General features: G+C 43.3%; 1 protein-coding gene across 7 annotated transcripts in view; it reads left to right on the plus strand.

The window, feature by feature from the left end:
• Vps13d (vacuolar protein sorting 13 homolog D) overlaps positions 1-20,979 on the plus strand; it is a 262,979-nt gene that overhangs the window by 150,916 nt on the left and 91,084 nt on the right. For all 7 annotated transcript variants that reach the window (XM_004639663.2, XM_004639662.2, XM_023699490.1 and 4 more), the window contains 6 exons: positions 74-253; positions 2,063-2,179; positions 3,410-3,559; positions 9,389-9,538; positions 10,569-10,665; positions 13,174-13,322. In XM_004639663.2, coding sequence (XP_004639720.1) covers positions 74-253; positions 2,063-2,179; positions 3,410-3,559; positions 9,389-9,538; positions 10,569-10,665; positions 13,174-13,322 — 843 coding nt within the window. The remainder of the gene's footprint in view (positions 1-73; positions 254-2,062; positions 2,180-3,409; positions 3,560-9,388; positions 9,539-10,568; positions 10,666-13,173; positions 13,323-20,979) is intronic.

Here is a 20,979-nt window from a genome sequence, read left to right on the forward strand (position 1 = left end):
AAACTGTTCTAGGTGGTGTTATCGAAGTTGCTTTCTTTGCTTTTTCTTATGTCTTTACTCCAATGTGTTTTAGGCCAAAGGAGGACTTTCTGGTTTGTTCGATGGAGCTGAAGTTGTTCTTGGTCCTGACACATCAATGGAGCTTTTGGGGCCAGTTCCACCTGAGCAGCAATTTATTAACCAAAAAATGAGGCCTGGCTCTGGAATGCTGTCCATCAGAGTCATCCCAGATGGGCCAACGAGAGCACTGCAGGTGAGCTGGCACTGGCGTGCCTCTCCATCCTTCCCAGGCCCCGCGATTAGCCCGTCGTAGAGGTATGTGTTCTTGGATTTGGAGGTCCGGTGAGCTTCCTCTGAGAAAGTGCTTAAGCCGTGCACGAAAGTTCACTGAGGAGGCTTAACCAAACAGAGAGGGAAAGGTAGGGGGCTTTGCTCTCAGTAGTGAGCACGTTCAGCCAGCAGTTACTTAGCAAGCAGTTATAGAGGCAGGCACAGTTCTAGGTGCCAAGCAAATGCCAATGAACAGGTAGACAAAATTTTCTACCTTCTTAGAGTTGATACTCTTGAGGGAAATGGGCAGTGAATGAGAAATAGACATAATAAGTAAATTTTATAGTATTTAGGAAGTTGGTTAGTGAAGGCCTGCAGGTCAGAGAGAGATTTCCCCAGCCCTGTTGGCATATAACATTAGTACTAAATAATTATGGTAAAAGAATAAGCAGGGGCCAGATTATTAAAAGCCCAAGACATATATACATTGTATCATAAAGCATAGGATATGTGCAATGATTTGGAGATTGGCATGATCAGGTTTTTGTTACTGCACTCTGGCTGCATGGGAGACAATTGGAGTGGGGCAGAAGTGGAGGTTAACAAACAACAGTTTGGCGTTTCTTGCAGTGATGAGAGATGATGGTGACTGGAGGAGAAAAAGTGACAATGTGGCATGAGGAAAGGGAGCAACATGGGAAGGAGGCTCATTTCAGAGTGGCCTGAGGTGGATGCAGCGGGCGTGGGGATGGTGAAGAGGGAGGATTGAAGGCTGGCCTCCCAGACTCCAGCATGGGCAGCGAGAAGGGCAGTCCAGGTCACTGGGAGATGAACATAGGGAAGATTCGTGGGGAAGCGAGGAGTGGGTTGGGGACTTTCTGAGTTAAGTTACTCTATGATGAAGGTGCCCCAAAGTAAATAGGGATCCTAAGTGCAAAGAAGAAATGTGGCTTAATCAGTCAGAGCATGAGGAATGTAGTAGTTAGTTCTCCAAGTGAATGTATCACAATCCATAGAGCCTCTTTAAAAAGCTATCTTTGCTGATGGCAAAAAAATGAATGTACCCCGTACTTACTGCATGTTGCGCCGGCCCTGCGCACCCTGCCCCCAGGTATGCTGAGGCGCCTACCAAGTTCCGGCATGGCGATGCATGCCTGTAATCCCGGCTCTGGGGAGGCTGAAGACAGGAGGATCACTGAGTCCAAGCTGTGTAGTGAGACCCTGTACCAAATACATATTTCAAGAAAAAAAAAAAGAATGCAGTTAGTGTAGTGTGAGTTTTGCGTGCTTTAACTTGAGATATAATTGTAGGTCACCAGGAGACGAGCTTAAGCTATAATTCTCACCCTGTGCAAGACTCTCAAGGTCTGCAGTGGAAGTTTGCTGGGTAGGCTTAGAACCACATGTATGTCATCATTACATAAATCTTACCATAGTGCTTTGGAAACACTGACTTCCATAAGGTTTCTGGACAAATAGTATGGGTTTTTTTGTGTGTGTGTATGTGACTATGGATTGAACCCAAGACCTCATGTATACTGGGCAAGTACCTTACACTGAGCTACATCCCATCCAGTTTTTAAATTTTATTTTGAGATAGCATCTTGCTGAGTTTCTCAGATTGACCTTGAACTTGCAACCCTCCTCCCTCGGCCTCACGAGTAGCTGGGATTCCAGTTGTATGCCACTATGCCCGGCCATATAATGACTTTTGACCTACACAGTTGGCATGGGTTAGAATGGATTTCAGTGTGCATGTGTGCGTCCTCTTTATGTGGAGTTTTGACTTCAGATAACAGATTTCTGCCAGAGGAAAAGTGATCGTTCATCATATGAAGTGGATGAACCTCCTGTTACTGAGCAAGAACTGCAGAAACTAAGGAATCCAGATACAGAGCAGGAATTGGAAGTAAGTTTTAATGTTGGTATTTATTTCCTTGATTATTGCTTTTTTGAGAATTTTGCTCTGTGGTTTTCTGTTTTCTTTTTGAAATTCTAATGATGGGTTTTGATTGACTGTGTTTACTGTTATTACAATATAAATATGTGACTGTGTTATATAAGTGATAGCTAAAGTTTATGTGGAATCAAAGTGCAGCAAACGTTGCTCCTGTAAAGTGACAAAAAGAGACACAAGCTAGACAATTTGAATTTAACTAGGAGTTAAAGAATAAGTGCTTAGTTACTTTCTTGTTGCTAGGACAAAACACCCAACACTCACAAAGTTAAAGGAGGAAAAGTTTGTTTTAGTTCATAGTTTGTAGAGGTTTCAGTCCATAGTCAACTGGCTCCAAGGCAGAGCTGCACACGGGAGGGGCAGGCAGGGGAGAAGCAGTCCATGGCATGGCAGGCAGGAAGCAGCGAGGCTGCCTTCCTTTTTCCCTTCAAGCCTACTGTGGTACCACTGGCACCCACGGTGGGCCTCACCCTTCAGTAAGTCTGTCACTCAGAACTATGCTGAACCAATCCGTGCACACTCGTCCAGTATCTTACCACCTACCTGCCATCCAGTGTCACCCACGATCCAGCCATTCTCCAAAGCTGCACCTACGAGTGCGTGAGGCTTTGTGGGCACAGCTAGATATAAGCCATAGCAATAAGAAAACTAGGCTTTTTATTTTGTTCCAGGTACCTCTACTATTTTTTTCTTCCTTTTTCATTTTTTGGCATTGAAATGTTAAAATATAATATTTTGGATAATGAGAAATTTATAAAAGAAGAACTTGAAAAGGCACATTTACTTGGTACTTATTTAATGATTTTTTAAAAATCAAATGGCTATATGTGAAGCACTCTTTCAGGTATTGTGGAAGTACCTTGAACACCCTACTACAAGCTTGTATCCCAGATAGGGAGAAAGATTCCCCACCAGTTACCTTCCTGTGGTGCAGGCTGTCCACAGTTCTCTGCTAGACTTATCAGCATTATTCTGGAATTCTTGTGGAGTGGAGTAAACCAAGAAAGCAAAGGTTCCAGCGAGGTGATGGCATTGGAACCAAAAGGATGATAGCGGGACTCTCTTCAGTCATTTTCTTCCACTTGGAGTCAGGAGTAGAGGGACTTAGAGCTCTTTGCTTCCTTGTACTCCCAAGAACTATATTTCAAACAATCAGTGGGCTGTGTTTTGATTCCCTTTTAGGTGCTTGTGAGGCTAGAAGGTGGAATTGGTGTGTCCTTAATTAATAAAGTCCCAGAAGAACTGGTTTTTGCAAGTCTTACAGGGATCAATGTCCACTACACACAACTGGCAACCAGTCACATGCTTGAACTCAGCATACAGGATGTACAGGTAAGGGAGGAAGTTCAGGGTTGTTATCTCCTATTTTCTTACTGAACACCCAAACAGATTTAATGTTTGGTGTTCTAATAATAATTTATTCTTTTGGAAGAAATATCATGTGATGTTCAAAAAGTCATCCTATGAAATGAGATGTGTCTCATTAATTATTCTGTCCAATATAATTCTGAATATAGTAGTTGGTACATAAATCACACAGGTAACTCAGTCAAGGCAACACAGAGGTAGGTGACCCATGACTTTCTGTCTTGCTATAGAAAAAGGAACAGAAAATGCAGAGCCCTGACGAGTACATGACTTGGGGAAAAAGCAGGACCAAGAGTCCAGAGAGATCAAGGCAGCTAACTGTGTAGGACAGTGTACCTGAGAGGAGAGAGATGGAGAAAGAAGATCCCATTGAGGGACGTATGGAGCGTCCCCCTTGCTTCTTTGCTAAGATTGTTGATCCATATAAGGCACCTATGCATCTGAAAGGATCAGCGGGTGCAGTGCCTGATGCTCACACAAGGCTGGGAACTGTGTTTGTTTCCCTCAGGCAGACTAAGATTTACAGGGACCCCGAGAAGACTCTTGCCTCCATTGTGAGTAAGGCGTAGAATGCTCTGGTTTTGCCAGGTGAATTATAAAAGGGAGTACCTGAAAGTGTCTGCTATTCCAAATAAAATAATTCTATCCCTTCTCAAAGCTCAGGATGTATTGCAGTGCAAAATACCCAGCACCCAAAAGGGTAAAGTTCACACATTGACATCCTGTCAGAAATTATCAGTATGTATAGGAACCAGAAAGCACACTCTGTGGTGAGGAGACCGAGGTGTCAGGATTTCAAAAGACACTAAAACAGTTAACATGGATGAAATTCCATGTGTGCAAAAGCTAAGCAGAGGTCTGGAAAGGATAAAAACATGCAGACTTCTGGAGATTCAAATAAAATGAAAATTGCTCTGGATGGGATGTAATACATAGCCTTGAAGGAAACTACAGTTGGCCTTCCACATTCCTGGGCGCCACATCTGAGAGTTCAAACAACCTCCCCTCAAGACTATTTTAGAAAAGAGTGAGTTCATAAAGACCTTTTCCATGTTATTTCTTGAACAATGCGATATAACAACTAAGTGGTGTTAGAAGTTATATAGAGATAACTTAAGTATTTGGGGGGCTATCTGTAAATTATATACAAGTACTACATCATATTATATATAAGAGAGTAGAATGTCTCTGTTTTAGTATGTATAGGAAGTCCTAGAGCCCATCCTCTGCTGCTATCGAGGAAACCTAATGCCCAGGAAGATCATAATCAGATTACTCAAACCAGTGATAAGGCAGCTAGAGGGGAAAAAAGACATGTTATGTAGAGAGCAGTGAAGAAAAGGGTGACCACCGATTTCGTGTTGAGGACAATGCCAAGAGCAGATAGGGAGCACCCTCTTTAATGGCCTGAGAACTGGGGGAAGCTGCCATTCTGGAATTGTGCGCAGCGTGCTCTCTGACCACGTGGAAGTAGAGTAGAGAGAAAAATAAAAGGAAGGTGGTTGGAAAAATCGCCGAACATTTGGACACTAGTATACTTTTAAATAGCTCAAAGATCAGAGAGAAAATCAAAACAGAATTAGACAGTATGTTAAGTGAAAATACAGCACCTCAAGTGTGTGGAATGCACAAGGGCAATTTGGAGGGGAATCTATAGCACTGGATACTCCATTAGAGAAGAAGGGTCTCTTTAGGAAATTTTAAAAAGAAGGGAGATAAAGCCCAGAAGAGAAGAAATTGAAAAGATCGCAACAGAGATCAGTGAGCTAGAAGAGAAAAATCAGTGAAATCTAAAGTTGATTCTTCAAGAAGATAGAGAAAATTAATGAGCCTGTACCAAACTGTTCTCATCAGGAGAAAAAGAACAAACGGATGCATGCATGATGCCAGGGGCAGGCCCAGCTCCTCCTCCTCCCTAAATGTGTTACGTAGTTCCAGCCAGATCGGCAGTGCCGAAACCTTTTCAGAACAGTTTTTGCTTGTATCTTGTACCACAAATAGCAAATAGTTTAGGCTAATCATGTCGTATTGTTGAGGACAGATAGGAGCTGAGTGTCTTATTGCTGTTGTCCTTTGTGCTGTGTATTTTGACTTTATAGAGAATATTCATTTGCTAGTTCTTTGTAGTTTCTTTAACTTCATATTTTAATTAAATTTTAAACTGTTCACCTCTTGGTTTGATGTGCTGCCAGTAATAGATGATGAATAGATTTGAAGGGTTACTGTTGTGGCAGTGCTGTGAGAAAGAACTTTTTAAGAATGGAAAGCCAGGCACGGTGGTGCACACCTGCAATCCCAGCACTTGGTAGGCTGGGGCAAGCCAGTCACTGCTAGTTTGAGATCAGGCTGGGCTACATAGCGAGACACTATCTCAGACAGACAGACAGACAAACCAGAAAACCTAGGTTCTATGCCCAGGGAAAACTGGCACTGAGTAGGAGTATGGAGCATTTACTAATCCTCAGTTACCTTGAACAGTGTGAGTATGCTTTATCTGAAATGTTTGGGACATTCCGGATTTTGGATTTTTAAAATTTTATTTTTGGAATAGATATATATCTATATCTATATATCTATATGTATATATCTATCTATCTATATCTATATCTATCTATCTATATATATATCCAAAATAATTCTGAATATAGTAGTTGGTACATAAATCACACAGGTAACTCAGTCAAGGCAACACAGAGGTAGGTGACCCATGACTTTCTGTCTTGCTATAGAAAAAGGAACAGGCACCTATGCATCTGAAAGGATCAGATGCTTTCTGGTTCCTATACATACTGATAATTTCTGACAGGATGTCAGTGTGTGAACTTTACCCTTTTGGGTGCTGAGTATTTAGTACTACAATACATCCTGAGCTTTGAGGAGGGATAGAATTATTTTATTTGGAATAGCAGACACTTTCAGGTACTCCCTTTTATGATTCACCTGGCAAAACCAGAGCAGTCTACGCCTTACTCACAATGGAGGCAAGAGTCTTCTCGGGGTCCCTGTAAATCTTAGTCTGCCTGAGGGAAACAAACACAGTTCCCAGCCTTGTGTGAGCAGCAGGCACTGTGTGTGTGTGTGTGTGTGTGTGTGTATATATATATATATATATATATATATGATGTATACTAGGGAGTGGATCTATGTCTATCCATGCAGCTTGTTATGCTTCTTTCTAAATAGTCTGAAGAAAACTGTAGAGTAGTTTTAGTACTTTTGTACATGAAACAAAGTTTCATTGTGTGGGCTGGTGAGATGGCTCAGTGGTCTAAAGCACCTACTTAGAACAAGCTTAGCAAAGCACAGGGACCGCAGTTCAATCCCCAGCACCACATGCCAGCCAGCCCCGCCCCCTGGTGGGCTGGGCTGGCCCCCCCCCACAAAACACCCACAAAACAAACAAACAAACAAACAAACGAACAAACAACAAAGTTTCATGGTGTGTAGTTTTCCCCTTGCAGTGTCGTGTTGGTGCTGAAGACGTTTTGGATTCTGGAGCATTTAGGATTGCAGAGTTTTAGGCTAGGGGTGTTCCTCCTGTGTCTGACATGTGGTGAAAGGACAGTGCCGAGGACAGAGTAGGTGAGATCCTCGTGCCAGCTCGCGAACTGGACAGGTTATGTCACTCACCGCCTATTCTTCCTGAGCATCGGGTGTGTCCTAGTGGGCTTTGAGGATGCTGCTGTGACCGAGAACGTGGACTTCCTGCTCGCCTGGAGCTCAGTGCCTTGGGAGGAAGTCAGCGGCGCAGAGCAGTGATAGTCACTGTGCAGGATGAAGGCAGTGGTGTCCTGAGAGCTCCCTGAAGTTGTATGGGCTGAGCTGTGTCGAACCTGGGGGAGAGAATGAACAAGCCGTAGAGAAGGCCTAGGAGAACCATTCTAGCGGGGCTCAAAGCCCCTGAGGAAGAGGGATTTACCCCACTTGGAAAACAGCAGGGGGGAGGTAGTGTGTGGATGACAGCAGGCCTGGGGGCGACTGGTGCACGATGAGGTTGGACATTTGGTAGGACCCGGACCAGGCAGGCCTTGGAGACTGGTGAGAAGTTTGACTTTATCCTGAGAGCAAGGGAAGCCACTGCAGGATATAAAGGAAGGAGAAGGATTATGGCTTGATCAATAGGATCACCTTGGCTGCTGTGCAGGAATGGAGGTAGAAAAGGTTGTCGGGGCCTCTCACCCTTCTCTCTGTACTCTGAGAGCTCACAGAAGGGATGTGCATGCCAGCTGCTGTGGCGCTGCTGTATGTAAGCCCATGTGACACCATGGAAAGGGCAAAGGAGCCAGAGGTCCTGCATCTGAACCCTGTCTTTTCTACATATTAGCCATGTGAATGTGATGTAGTAATTTCTGAGTTTCTCTGTCTATTTACTTGTGTATAAAATGGGTAGAATACCTTTCATGACGGGGTGCTTCTTAGTTACTTTTCTCTCATTGCTGAAACAAAATACCTGACACCCAAAATTAAGGAAGGAAAGGGTTTTTAGCTCGCAGTTGTAGAGGCTTCAGTCCATAATCAAGCTGGCTCCAGGGCAGGGTGGCCTGGCAAAGGGGAAACCATTCCTGGCTATAGGAACTACAGAAGATAAAAAGCAGTAAGGGCAAAAGGGGAGGAGCAAGCCTCTTTCCCTCCCTTACAATGTATGCAGCCCTAGGGTGGGTGTGGCACTCCACCCCCAATCCCAGCACCAGATAGTGAACCAACTCTAGATTCAGACACTCTCTAGATTCAGCCACCTCCAACACCCCCACTCCCATGACAACATGAGTCTTTGAGTGGCCATCCAGACACAAACTGTAACAGTGGTAGCAAGGATTTGGTGGGGGAGTGAAGACTGCCTACCCAGCTCTTCCTCGGGTACCCAGCAGATGGTCTCTCTGCTTTCTTCTTCCCAGGGCGAATCTTGGTGTGAAGCAGAAAGCAGCAGTGGCTGCCCTGCCGTGAGCCTCCTTGGCTGTAAACGTCTCCATGCAGCCCTGTTCTGTGCTGGACCTTGGGGCAAGGGGAATCCAGCTATCTGACTCCCACTGGCCTAATGTAGCATCCCTGAGGAGGTAGTTGGCTTCAGGACAGAGAACCATTCCCGGTTAATAGCCATGTGAGCTACTGGTTCTCTAATTTTGATGTTCTTCATGGAATTTGGAAGGAGAGAGGTTTCCATAGCATAGTAAAGAGCACAGGCTCGGACAGGCAGACCTGGACCCAGGTTCTAGTTTTATCATTGATCTGTGTAAGCAAGGGCCTCTCTTCTCAGCAGTTTTGTTTATAAAATGGGGCAACGTGCTGGAAGTTTCCTTGAGGAAACTTCAGCAAAACCCCAAGTCTACTAACTGATGTCCTCTATGTCATGCGACTTGATGAGGGAGTGTGCGGGAGGTGCTTGGAGTCCTGCCTGCCAGGCCATCCGCACATGATGCCTTTCTTTTCAATTCTGTGAATAATTTTTAAATTTATAGATAAAAATGTCCAATATGGTGTTTGAAGTTTGAGTCTACTGTAGAATGGCTAAATTAAGGTAATTGTGTATGCCTCACCTCACACATACCATTTTTGTGGCAGGACAACTTCCCGTCTGCTCTCCTAGTGGAGCACTCGCCTACGTCTAGCTTCCATAGTTACCCTCCAGTTATTCCTGCTGGTCGTCAGGGCTGATGTGTTTCTTCAGTTGCTATTGAGCTGGAGTAGAATGAGCAGCCCACTTTCTGGGGAACCTCATGCTTTGAGTCATCACTCAGACGAGAACATGAACACTTAGCAGCTGGTCTGTTCCTGTTGCGCCCTTTTGTATTCCAGGTGGACAATCAGCTCATCGGTACCACTCAGCCCTTCATGCTGTACGTGACTCCCCTGAGCACCGAGAATGAGGTCGTGGAGACCGGCCCTGCCGTGCAGGTCAATGCGGTGAAGTTCCCCAGTAAGAGCGCGCTGACCAACATCTACAAGGTGGGCTGCAGGGCAGGGCCACGCTGCCTGGGGGGCTAGTTTGTTCTCTGGCAGCCCCATCTCAGCGTGGCTGTGCAGATGCTGGGGAAGTAGCTCCTAGAGTTAGGTCCTGTGGGCTTAGTATGCTGTTAAGAGGGTGGACCAGAACTCCTTTCCTTGGCGCTTTGTTATCACAGTTGGGTTTGCACTGACCTTGCAGGTGACCATTTGATAGTACTGAATTCACAGGGGCTATGGTCTTTATTCCTCAGAGTCCAGTCTCTGCACTGAAGTGTGGCATGGTCTAGATTGTGCAGATGTAGTTTTAAAAGTTGAGAGATCCGGAGACACTGGAAAAGACATGTAAGAGGTCTGACCTTAGCATAGACATCCTGGTGTGTAAGCTACTGTGCCATGTTCTGAAAGCAGCTGGAACAGAAGTGGTAAATGCTGTCTTGGAGAGGGCTCCATGTCTGTGCTTGCTGTTACAACAGCAAAGTGCAGAAGCAGGAGTGAAGTAAAGGGTGCTTCCCATCTTTCTGGCCCTTTACCACCATTGCCTGTGAGACCGTGCTTGGCAGTAGCCGTCAGCCATGAGCCCAGTCATGCAGCTCCTTAGACGCGCTGCCATCCGGCCGAGCACATTTCCATAAAGCTCACCCACCACAGGGGGTCTGAAACTGTAATCCTGACTAATGCGACCCAGCTGCTTTGGAAACCAAGCAACAGGATGGTGAATTGCCTACTAAACATCTGGAGTTTTTGGTTAATTGTAACAGAGTAAAGAGAAGAAAGCTAGAGATAATTTGGCACTATCATTAAATCACATGAGTAAAGAATATGTCATTGGGGCCTAATCTTTTTTGTTTGTGAGGCAGGGTCTCATCATTTTGCTCAGGCTGGTCTTGAACTCCTGAGCTCAAGCAATCCTACCTTAGGCTCCTAGGGAGTTGGGACTGCAGGGTTCACTGCATCTGACTCTTTGGGGGCCTTTGTAATGGTACAAATGGAAGTTCCTCTGTTGCTCACTCTGGACTTTCTTTTTCTCTAGCATCTGTTAGTCACAGCTCAGAGATTCACAGTTCAAATTGAAGAGAAACTGCTCCTCAAGCTGCTGAGTTTCTTTGGCTATGATCAAGCAGAGTCAGGTAAAGTTAAGTGTTTGATGTTTCCATCTGGAGGTAACCCATGGGTGGTATATCTTAATCTGTAAAAACAGGTAACCGTTGGATGTTTAGCGGGCTCCCTTTCTACTTTGTAGTCTGAGCAGGTTGCTGAGGTGGTTTCTCTGCTGTGCTTCCATAGTGTTGCTTTTTATTTGAGTCGTGTCCAGGAACTAGGCAGCCGGGTAGGCCTGGGTATCCTGGAATAGCCAGCGGTAAGCAGTGTGCTGTTCCTCTGGGTTTTGCATTCTTTTGATTCATCTGCTCTAGTATAACAGAAATGATGTTAGTCATTTAGCAAATCACTTTGTTGTCTAACCTTTGTTTAATAAACAGACTCAGGACCAAGAATCAGAAATCCCTGAGGCAGTTCCTTTAGTTTAGTTGAAAAAAATAGGTTAATCTCAATTTAGTGACTTTTGACATCCTTACCCTTGTGCCTTAATGTAATTATAAAGGTTTCTGGTTACTCTTTTTGGAGTATGATATAAAATAAGCTGTTGAAAAGTCAACATTTCCAGCAGTATTACAGAAGGCTGGTTTTTCTTTTCAGACAGGGTTGCACTGTGTAGTCCAGGCTGACCTTGATATCACTCTGCAGCCCAGGATGACCTTAAGCTTGTAGCAGTCCTTGTGCCTTCACAGAAGTAGTTTAGCTGTTGTCTCCTCATGTTAAGTTCCTCATCATAGCCTTTGCCCTTGGTTTTAAGTGGATTTTTCAGGGCTTGTATGTACAGCTTAGAAGTCAATAATGCTTAGCCTTTTGAAGCCTAAATAGGGTAAGCTGAAGAAATGATAAGAAAGAGACTTTTGTGTTTGTTTGTTCATGTTAGAGAAGAAAATGATTGCAGATGTGTGTACAAATGTATGTACAATGCAAGAAAAACACTTCTGTTCTTTTTATCCTAGATTTACTTTTAAGCTTAATGAGTATTTGGGGATTGGCTGAGGATATCATGAGGCGGTAGAGCTGGTGCCTGTTAGCACACGCAAGGCCCTGGGTTCAATCCCTGGACTGCAAAAAGCAAAACAAAAGAAGTGGGGAGGGTTAGAGCATTTGGGATTAAGAGCCATATCCTGTCTGTTCAATGCTGCTTCGGGCTGGGATTTGTATGTCCGTTTATTTTATGAAAGCTACTTGAAAGCTTGCTGGTCAGGTGTCAATTTTGCTTTGAGGTCTTTGAGTTTTGCTTTAAATTTGATTGGTCATGGGTTCTTTTAAGTTGCTCTAATAATTTTTCCCCAAGAATTATGTAGTAGATTTAGACTTTTGCAAAATTCTTATTTGTCTTTCATCAGGGGATCACCTCTGTTTTCAATAGCACCTTCTATTTCCTAAGCAGACAGGCAGGTTTCTGTTACGAAAGTGTTTTTCTATAAGTAGAATCAATAATAGCTTATACCATAGGTGTGTTGCTAAGTGGATATGTGCAGTCTCTCTGGTTTTCTTTCTAAGGCACATGAATCTAAGGCAAAGCAGCCTAAATGCCTGTGGGTTCAGCATCAGGTGCAAGGATTATATTGCTATGCTTTAGCTATGTCAGTCTTACTTCATGGGTTGGATTAAAAACTCTGTCTCTATTATTCTATTTAAATTGATATCCATCGTGTGTGGAGGGTGCTGCTTTTATCCATGTTTTTTTAATGGTCTCAGCCCAGTTCTTTGGAACACATGGTTTCATTCAGATTCATTATTTAATTCGTGGTACTGTTCATTGTTGTTCACTTTTACACAACTCCAAATCCTTATTTGGATATCATATTATGAAATAATTAAATAATCTATATCATAGGCAGTAACAGTAATTGTAGGAGGCCTGTGGCCAGCAGACACACTTGTCACCTTTGACTTTCCCACCTGGATTATTTTTTCTAAAGATGATATTTGCCAGATGGCATCAACTCGCAGGTTAGAAGACCAAGCTAGTTGGGGTGTGTGTGTATGAGAGTGTGTGTGTGTGTGACTAGGGACTGATCCTAGAGCCTTCACACTAAGCTATCTACTTAATCTTTTCTATTTTGGGACAGTCAAGCCACTATATTGCCCAGTCTAGGTTGAACTTGTGATCCTCCTGCTTCATCTTCCAGAATAGATGAGATTTGTGGTCATGTGTCACCACGCCTGACAGTAGTCTACCCTTTTGATCAATGTGAAGCAGATCTGATTTTATAAAGAAGTGAGAACAGGCCAGGCATGGTGGCACACACCTGTGATCCCAACACTTGGGAAGCTGAGGCAAAAGGGTGACTTAGAGTTCAAGCCCAGCCTGAGCTAAATAGTGAGATCCTGTCTCGAAAGAAAGAAAGAAAGAAAGAAAGAGAAAGAAAGAAAGAAAGATAGATAGATAGATCACATCAGGATGCAGTACACATCACTAATCTCTGAAAAACTAAAGAGATGTTTATATATTTGATGAATTTCTCAATGGGAATACAAGTATTTAAGCTAGGAGACTAATAAGATTTTTTAAAAAAATTCTGCCTTTGCACTAGAGGTAGAAAAATACGATGAAAACCTCCATGAAAAGACAGTCGAGCAGGGTGGAACACCAATTCGGTACTACTTTGAGAATCTCAAGATCAGCATCCCCCAGATCAAGCTGAGTGTGTTCACTTCCAACAAGCTGCCCCTGGACCTCAAGGTGAGCTGCCCTCAGGTCTTTCTCAAGCTTGACTTTCTTCAGAAAAGAATAAGTGTGTTGACTGCTTGCTTTTTCTGTCTGTCATCAGCATTCATAGCAGGTATTTTCATAGGTTTCCTTTTTTAGATGGTTTGTTGACTCATATATATGTCTTTTTGTTTAATGTTTAAATATGGCTTTGCTATAGATCAAGAAGTAACTTTAGAGAATTATGTAAAACCTAACTGCTCTCTCTGTAGCTCTTGGCTTACTCCTAGACCCAGGAAAGGCAAAACCATGATTGACACAGGATCTTCCTTCATGTCCGTCACCTGCCTCTCCTTAGTTTTCTTTCCCTCCAAGGCTCTTCTGCCTTGGGGTTCCTGTCACTAGGAATGCTTGCCACCTCAGGAAAGACAAGTGTCATACCCAAATATGACCTCACCTGCCAACCACCAACAGATGCAGTCTGAGCATCATCTTCATTTTTAGCATTAAAATATATTTTAGGAGAGAAGCCTGGGATTCAAGTCCAGCTCTGTCCAGCTAACGTCTACATTGTTTTCACTGATTGTGCTTAGGCCCTAGAACATAAGGAATTGTGAGGATTTTTGACCTGTGAGTCCTCAAAGACAGCCTGGTATGGTAGATGGGAAATTGAAGTTCAAATGGTTCTGCTGTACAAGCCTGGGTAGTTAGGCTGTGGTAGGAGTGGGAGCAGGCAGGGGCCAGAAGGTCTTTCCTTAGTCTTACTTAGTCTTAGGCTCTTACTCTGCATCTGTGCTGCTTGGACCCCTGGCCCTGCTTCTCTCCACTGCTGTACTTGAACGCAGTTGATCAAGCCCCCGCTGTTCTCCATTTTCCACTCATTCCCACTGCCCTGTGCCTTCCATCAGGAGCTACACGATGGCCTCAGTTTCTGAGCACTGGCAGCTGGAGACCTGAGCAGACAAGTAATCAATCTGGAGTCCCAGATTCTGATGCTTGCATGGCTTTTCTGGCTGCACAAATGACAGTGTGGGGACCGTGGCAAGCGCATGCACAAGCACACTTCTTGGGGGGCTGGTGTGTTGTGCAGCTCAGCGCCAGCCTGCTATCCTGGGGAGGGAGTGTGAACCCTGTGTTGCCAGATCTTCATATTTTTTAAAGAGAAGCCGGAAATCTGGATTTTTATGTGGAATCTCCTGGTTTTCTGAACGTTGGCAACCAATTCAAGTTTATTTTTTTAAAACTTTGCAGGCTTAACAAAACACATGTGTGGGCCTGCTGTGACCTGTGGTCTGCCATCTCACAACTTCTAAAACAGACGTGTAGGTAATGCGACAGTAGTCTGGTCAGGCTCAGATTATATTTTGACACAGATAGGGAAATGTGACTGTGTCACTGAGGTGCAAGTGCAGGGTGACAGCTTTTCAGCTCTCAGGGCCAGGGAGAAGCGTTCTGAGGACAGTGCAGAGTAATTGCCTCTTTCTACCGCTCTGATGTCTAATTTGCTTTAATTTCATGTTTCCCCGGAGACTGAGGTACTTGGAATTAGCATGGGATGGAGGGGAAAACCATGGGGAAACACTGTCTTGCTAATATCCACAAGTATCCACTTGACTTCTGTGACCCTTTGCAGTGGGCTCATTTGATAAAGTGTGTTTCCCCAGAACCCTTGGCACTTGCCCAGCAAACCAGTGTCAAGCATTTCCTGAAAGTTGAGGACTTCTTGTTTTTCAAATCATTGTTCTAATAAACACAGGCACCCGACTATTCCTTGCAAATTGCTCCCAGCAGAAAGCTGGCCCCGCTTGAAAGGCAGTATGAGTCTCTGCAGCTGAAGTGGCTCCTTGCCCTGGTTACATGGTGTGGATGCTACCTGCGCGCTACCTGTGGTAGACTGGAAAACCTTGACAGCCGGTTTTCCGGCTGGCACCACGGTGAAGGGACATTATTAAACAAATTGGATGGCACGGCCGTGTTAGGCAGTGTGTGTGGAGCACACTGAGTGTGACAGTGTAATGTTTCTCACAGGGCACTGGGGATTGAGGCTTCAGAGGTAAGCTCTCAGCTTGTGGAAGTCACCATTTGACTGTCTTGAGTTCTCCTAGTGGAGTCGAGTTCATAAGATAATGTCATTTATTCAAAGAGTTTCCTAACACGGTAATATCCCTTTATTAGTCGCTCTTAGAAAGGGCAATATGTTCTTTTTGATGAATATATAATGGTTAAAGTGTATCTTAGGAGATGGGGTGTTCTCCCTGAGCAGAAGTCACAAGAGTCTGACTAAAAGGTAACCATGTCTTCAGTACTGAAGGGATAATTATCTTGATTCTCCTTACTCCCGGCCAGGAGCGGGGCTGTCAGACATCTCCGAGGGGAGCCTCTTCAGGTTTACACTGAGGGTACATTGTTGCCAGATACCGTGTCTGTTCTGAAGGACTCAAAGCATTTTCACATCTGCTATGTCAATTGGATCCCTGACTCTGGCTGGAGGAAGGAGGAGGTAATAGCTCATTTCACAAATGCAGAGACAAAAGCACAGCATCCCCCCGCTGGGCCTCCCTTCTCCAAGTTCACATGCTGGAGAGGGGCCTAGCAATGTTGAAATGCCAGGTACCCTTATAGGTGTGTTTTGGGCTTTTTTTTTTTTTTTTAGATCAAAGGAGTCCAGGAGCCTGTAAAAGGTTTCACAAGGTGGCCTACAGCCGTCCGTTCCCATTTAGAGCATTGGGGTATTACAAAAGAAGAGCTTTAATTGAGCAATCTAGTTTGGAAGAAAACCCACATTTTAATGGTCAGAGAGCAAAAGGGTGGGGGTTAGGGGGAATTTCAAACAAAGACACTATTTAAAAAGCCTAAAACTGTCTTCTCAAAGGCTTGAAATAATTTGTTGGGAAACTTCAGACCCTTTACTTTTTTCTTCCCTTCCCTAAATAAAAAACAGATTTGTTAAAAAGGAAAAAGATCTAGTATTGTTAATTGTATCTCAGAAAGTGCCAGAGAGGGAAATATCCGTGTAGTTTTAAACACTGTCCCATGAGGGAAATAGGCAAATGCCTGCTTCACATAAACAGTCTCTATGTACCATAAATAAACCTTTAAAGAATGAATGCCAGACAGTTTTGTTTAGTGCAGGGTAAGCTGAAAAAGAAAAGGACATGCTCAGGGTGCAGCCTGTGAGCTGAGACCCTCTGCACAGGTATTTCTTCTGTGAACTCTACACGGTGTCAGCAGTTTTTGCATAGGGAGGTAGAATAGAGTTTCCTTTTTTTATTAACTTACGAGCACAGTGTTTCTTTCTCCAGCATCCATTTTACAACAGGAAACTGTCTGGCACTTGAGCAAATAAGCACAACTTTGCATACTACTGTATTTTGTCAGTCATTTAGTTTCTACCAGAAAAAGCCCTTAAATGGCTTTTTCTTTCCCTCTCATCTCTTCCTTTGACTAGATTAACCTGAAGGTGGCAGAATGACTCATGCCAGTAGCCGCAGCCTTGCTTTTTCAGAGGCAAGGGCTCAAAGCCCAGGAATGACTTTTACTGGAGGGCCAGGGTGTTTGCTTGGTGCAAAGCACCTCCGTCATCTGGAGGGGGCAGTGTCTGTGGTGAGGGCTTTGGAGATCTCAGAGCCTTCCTTTCCAGCCATCGGAGCTCTTTAGTACTTAGTTGCAGTGAAGACGTCAGGTTAAAAAAGGAAAAAGCTTTCAGACTTCAGTCTGTGTTTAATCCCACTTCCTCTTCTCTGAGAAGAAAGTAGTGCTGAGTTGCATGGGTAAAACAAAACGCTGAACTGAGTGGCAGACCCTGGCTAAGTAAGGTGCCCTTGTGCCCCGTCCCTTCACTCGCCACAGGATGGGAGGCCGGGGCGAAGTAGGAATGGGAAGTTTCTGAGAAGTAATGTGAGCCTCTGGCTCTCGGGCTTCCTACGCAGGAGGCAGTTGCTGTTGTGAAAATGTACCCGTGCAGGGCTGAGTACTAGTAGTTCTGTCACTTCAGACATCACTCAGCATCTTCAGAGGTGTGCACATGAGAGAGGGGGCCACACACTGCGAAGCAGAATTAATCAGGGGTGTGTATATTCCTAAAGTACTTCACTGTGAAATTATTTATTAGGAGATTGTGAGGGGCTTCCCGAGGCAGCAGACCCAGTGGCCTCGCTCTTCTGTCCCACCTATGTCGAGTCCTTTGCATATTTCTGACCTTCCTTTCGTGACATCAGTCCATGCAGATCTCCTCTTCCTCTACTTGTTGCTTCTCTGTCTTATTCACTGTTTTTTCTTATTCTGAATTCCACCCTTGTAACCAATATGTTATAGAGTCAGTGTTTTCTTTGTGAATTGTCTGGTCAGATCACTTGTCCGGGTTTGTACCACATTGTTTTCTTTTTAATCCCTGCTAGAAGCCTTTTATAGAAATTTTGGCTCTGATGAAACTTGAAAGTATTTGTCATTTTATTTTGCTTGTATGTACTTTTAACCATACTAGATTTTTTATTTTCACATTTTATCAGTCTGTTGCCTTTTTATATTATAATTTTAAGTCATAAGAAACTTTTCTCTCTTTTAAGAAAATGTCTTCCATCTTCTCCTTAATTTCAGTCCTCCAACCCAGCTGTTGGGGATTAACTCAGGCAGGTGCTCTACCACTGAGCTAATCCCAACGCCCAAATTTCAATTAAATGTATTCTTATTCCAAAGGAATTTGAAGTAGACTCTGAAAACGCATGCAGAAAGATTTGAGAGTTATGCAAAACAGAATAGAAACACCATTAAATTGTAAATAAAATTTTAATTTACAATAAAAAAAATTTAAATCAGTGGGAAATTCGATTATTATAAAATTAGATTATTCTTGACACTGTGAGTAATGATACATTCAAGTGGATTAGAAGACTGGGCATGGTGGTAAGTGCCTGTAATCCCAGCGCTTGGGAGGCTGAAAACAAGAGGATCACTACAAGTCTGATCTGTGTAGTGAGACCCTGTAGACCCTGTAGTGAATACTTTTCAAAAAATGGATTAGAGATTTTCTGATAGTATTAGCATACGAAGTCTATTGATAATCAATAAAGAAAAGGATTTGCCATACCTTCTAAATCATGTGCAATAAAAATATAATCAGAAGAGAGACATCTTCAGAAATGTTTAACTGGCTATAGTAGAACTTAAAAAAGTCAGCATGGAAAAAGTCTGGAGCCATTAGAAAGCAACCAAGACAGCCAGGATGGAGGAGGCAAGAATTAGGAGAGGAGAGCTGCTCGGTGGGGCGAGCCTGACTTTTAGTTTGTGTTTCTTCTCGAGACTTTTTCTGATCTGTAAGCAGTGTGGGCAGAAAGGTGAAGAAGCAAGGTAGAAACCAGCAGCAAAGAGTTTTGACAGTGTCTTGGGGCTGGTCAAGCAGAAGTTAGATTTCGTGGCTGCTGAGAGCCAGCGCCTGTAGGGGTGTCAGCTCCCAGAGCATGGACTGCCCGGAAGGACCCCCAGTGTTCAGAGCGGCTCTGGTGCCTGAGACCTGTGTCAGTTTCTGAGTGACCCAGTCTGGGAGAAGCGAAGCACCAAGTGGCATCTAAAGAACTAAACAAGTTAGGATAGATATACAGCAACTTTCTTAGTTCAGCGAGAAGAAAGATTTGTACTAATATTGTTTAGACAAGATATCGTGTCTGCATCTTGTCCTCTGAATAACTACTATGAAGACAACAATATACAATGTATTAATTACTGGAACTGTCTTGTTTTGAAACTGCTTCATTTATATTTTATCTTTTTTTCTCATTAAAATGAATAAAAGATAAAAAATGAAGGACTAAACAAACCTTTCTGAAGTTCTTTGCTACTAGGGGAGACCAAAGCTGGAGGAATGGCATTGGTTTTCACTTGAGAAAGCAGAAGAGCCATGCCGGAAAACCACTAAAATAGACCAAAACGTAGATATTTAGGTTAATATTATTAGACTAATTTAGGTCTAATATTAATATTAAATGAATATTGCTACTAATTATTGCTAGTAATTCTACTAATTGTTAATATTAGGCTAAATATTGCTAATTACTAATAATATTACAACTTAGATACTTAGATTCATATTATTATTGGACTATTTTAGACCTTACAATAATAAAATAGACCAGAATTTAAAAATTTCAGCCTTGAAAAATCCCTAACCTTGGTTGGATTAAGGCATTATAATTCTCACTGTAACTACCTGGCAGAAGGTAAAGACTCACCCCAAATCTCTGCAAATTCCCATACAAAATGTCACATTCACACAAATTAGTAAGCCTACTGCGAGACAGGACTAAGAGAAAAACAGATACTAAACATAGATCCCTAGGTGAAGTGAATGACGGCATTTTTTAGACACATTATTTAAAATAACTGAATGTGTTTAAGAAAGTTACCAGAAAGTTGTAATTTTTTACAAAATTATCAAATAATAATGGAGAACTATAGAACAGTACTTTTTAATGAACACAAAAGAAATCTGAAAAAATATGATTAAGCAGAAATACATATAAGAAGGGTGATATAACCAAATAGTGTTTATTCCAGGAAAATGAGTTTAGTTAAACATTTGCTAGTAAATTGTCTAATTCACCACAGCAACGAAATGAAAGGGAAAAATAGGATTATCTCAAATGAACAAAAAAGGACTTGACAAAATTCATTGTCCATTTATGATACACACTTAGCCAGCTACAAAGGGAGCTGCCTTAGTCCAGTAAGGTGTGCCTGTGGGAGAGCAGTGGCGTTGTCACGCTGTCTGGGAAGCTTTGCCTCGGCACGAGGGAGAGACGTCCACGTCGCACTTCTGGTTGGTGTTACCCTGAAGATCCCAGCCTGTGCAGCAAGTCAAGCAAGATCTGAGGAGGGGGAAGGAAAGGAAAGCAAAGTCTGAGAACTGGAAAGGAAAATTAAAACTCTTTATAGAGAGCATGATTCTGTGTCTAGAAAATCTAAAAGAGTGTAGAAATAAGTTATAAGGATGATTAAATGAGTGTGGTAAAATTATTCGTGACTGTACATAAAAAACAGTTGTGTGTTTCTACATACAAGAGTCAGTCACAGAGAAAAACTGAAGGCTGTCATTTCCAGTAACATTAAAAAAAAAAGAGATGCTATGTCTTATCTGTTAGTGTATAAGAAATGACCCCTAAAAACTAGTGGTCTGCAACAAGTCCAGTTTTACTTGTTTGCAGTCCCATGGGTCAGTTCTTTAAGAAGGGCCTAGCAGGGTGGCTGCTTATGTGATTACAGCACCTCAGTGTTCAGCTGCTCCTGCGCGGCACAAGCTGACGTCGCGTGCATGTCATGTGGTCACTGCTGGCTGTCCGCAGAACCCTCCCCCCGTGGCCTCACATCTTCAGGGAAGCTAGTCCCACCTCTTCTCATGGTGGAGCGCAGGGCAGAAGCTCCAAGATCTCCTGTGGCCCAGGCTCTGAGCTTTTGCATTATTTTTTCTGCATCCTGCTGAGTGAAGCAAGTTACAAGGCTCGTGAAGATTCATGTGTAGGGGAGGTAGGCCCCACTTCTCTGTAGAAGATGCAGAGGACTTGTGGACATGTTTCTTCCCCCAGTGATATCTAGGGATTGGTTTATTTATTTAGAGACAGGGTCTCACTCCGTAGTTCAGGCTGGGCTTGCACTCACTGTGTAGCCCAGGCTGGCATTGAATTCGCAGTGATCCTTCTGC

Source organism: Octodon degus, unplaced genomic scaffold, assembly GCF_000260255.1.
Source record: "Octodon degus isolate 3935 unplaced genomic scaffold, OctDeg1.0 scaffold00113, whole genome shotgun sequence".
Classification (NCBI taxonomy): Eukaryota; Metazoa; Chordata; class Mammalia; order Rodentia; family Octodontidae; genus Octodon; species Octodon degus.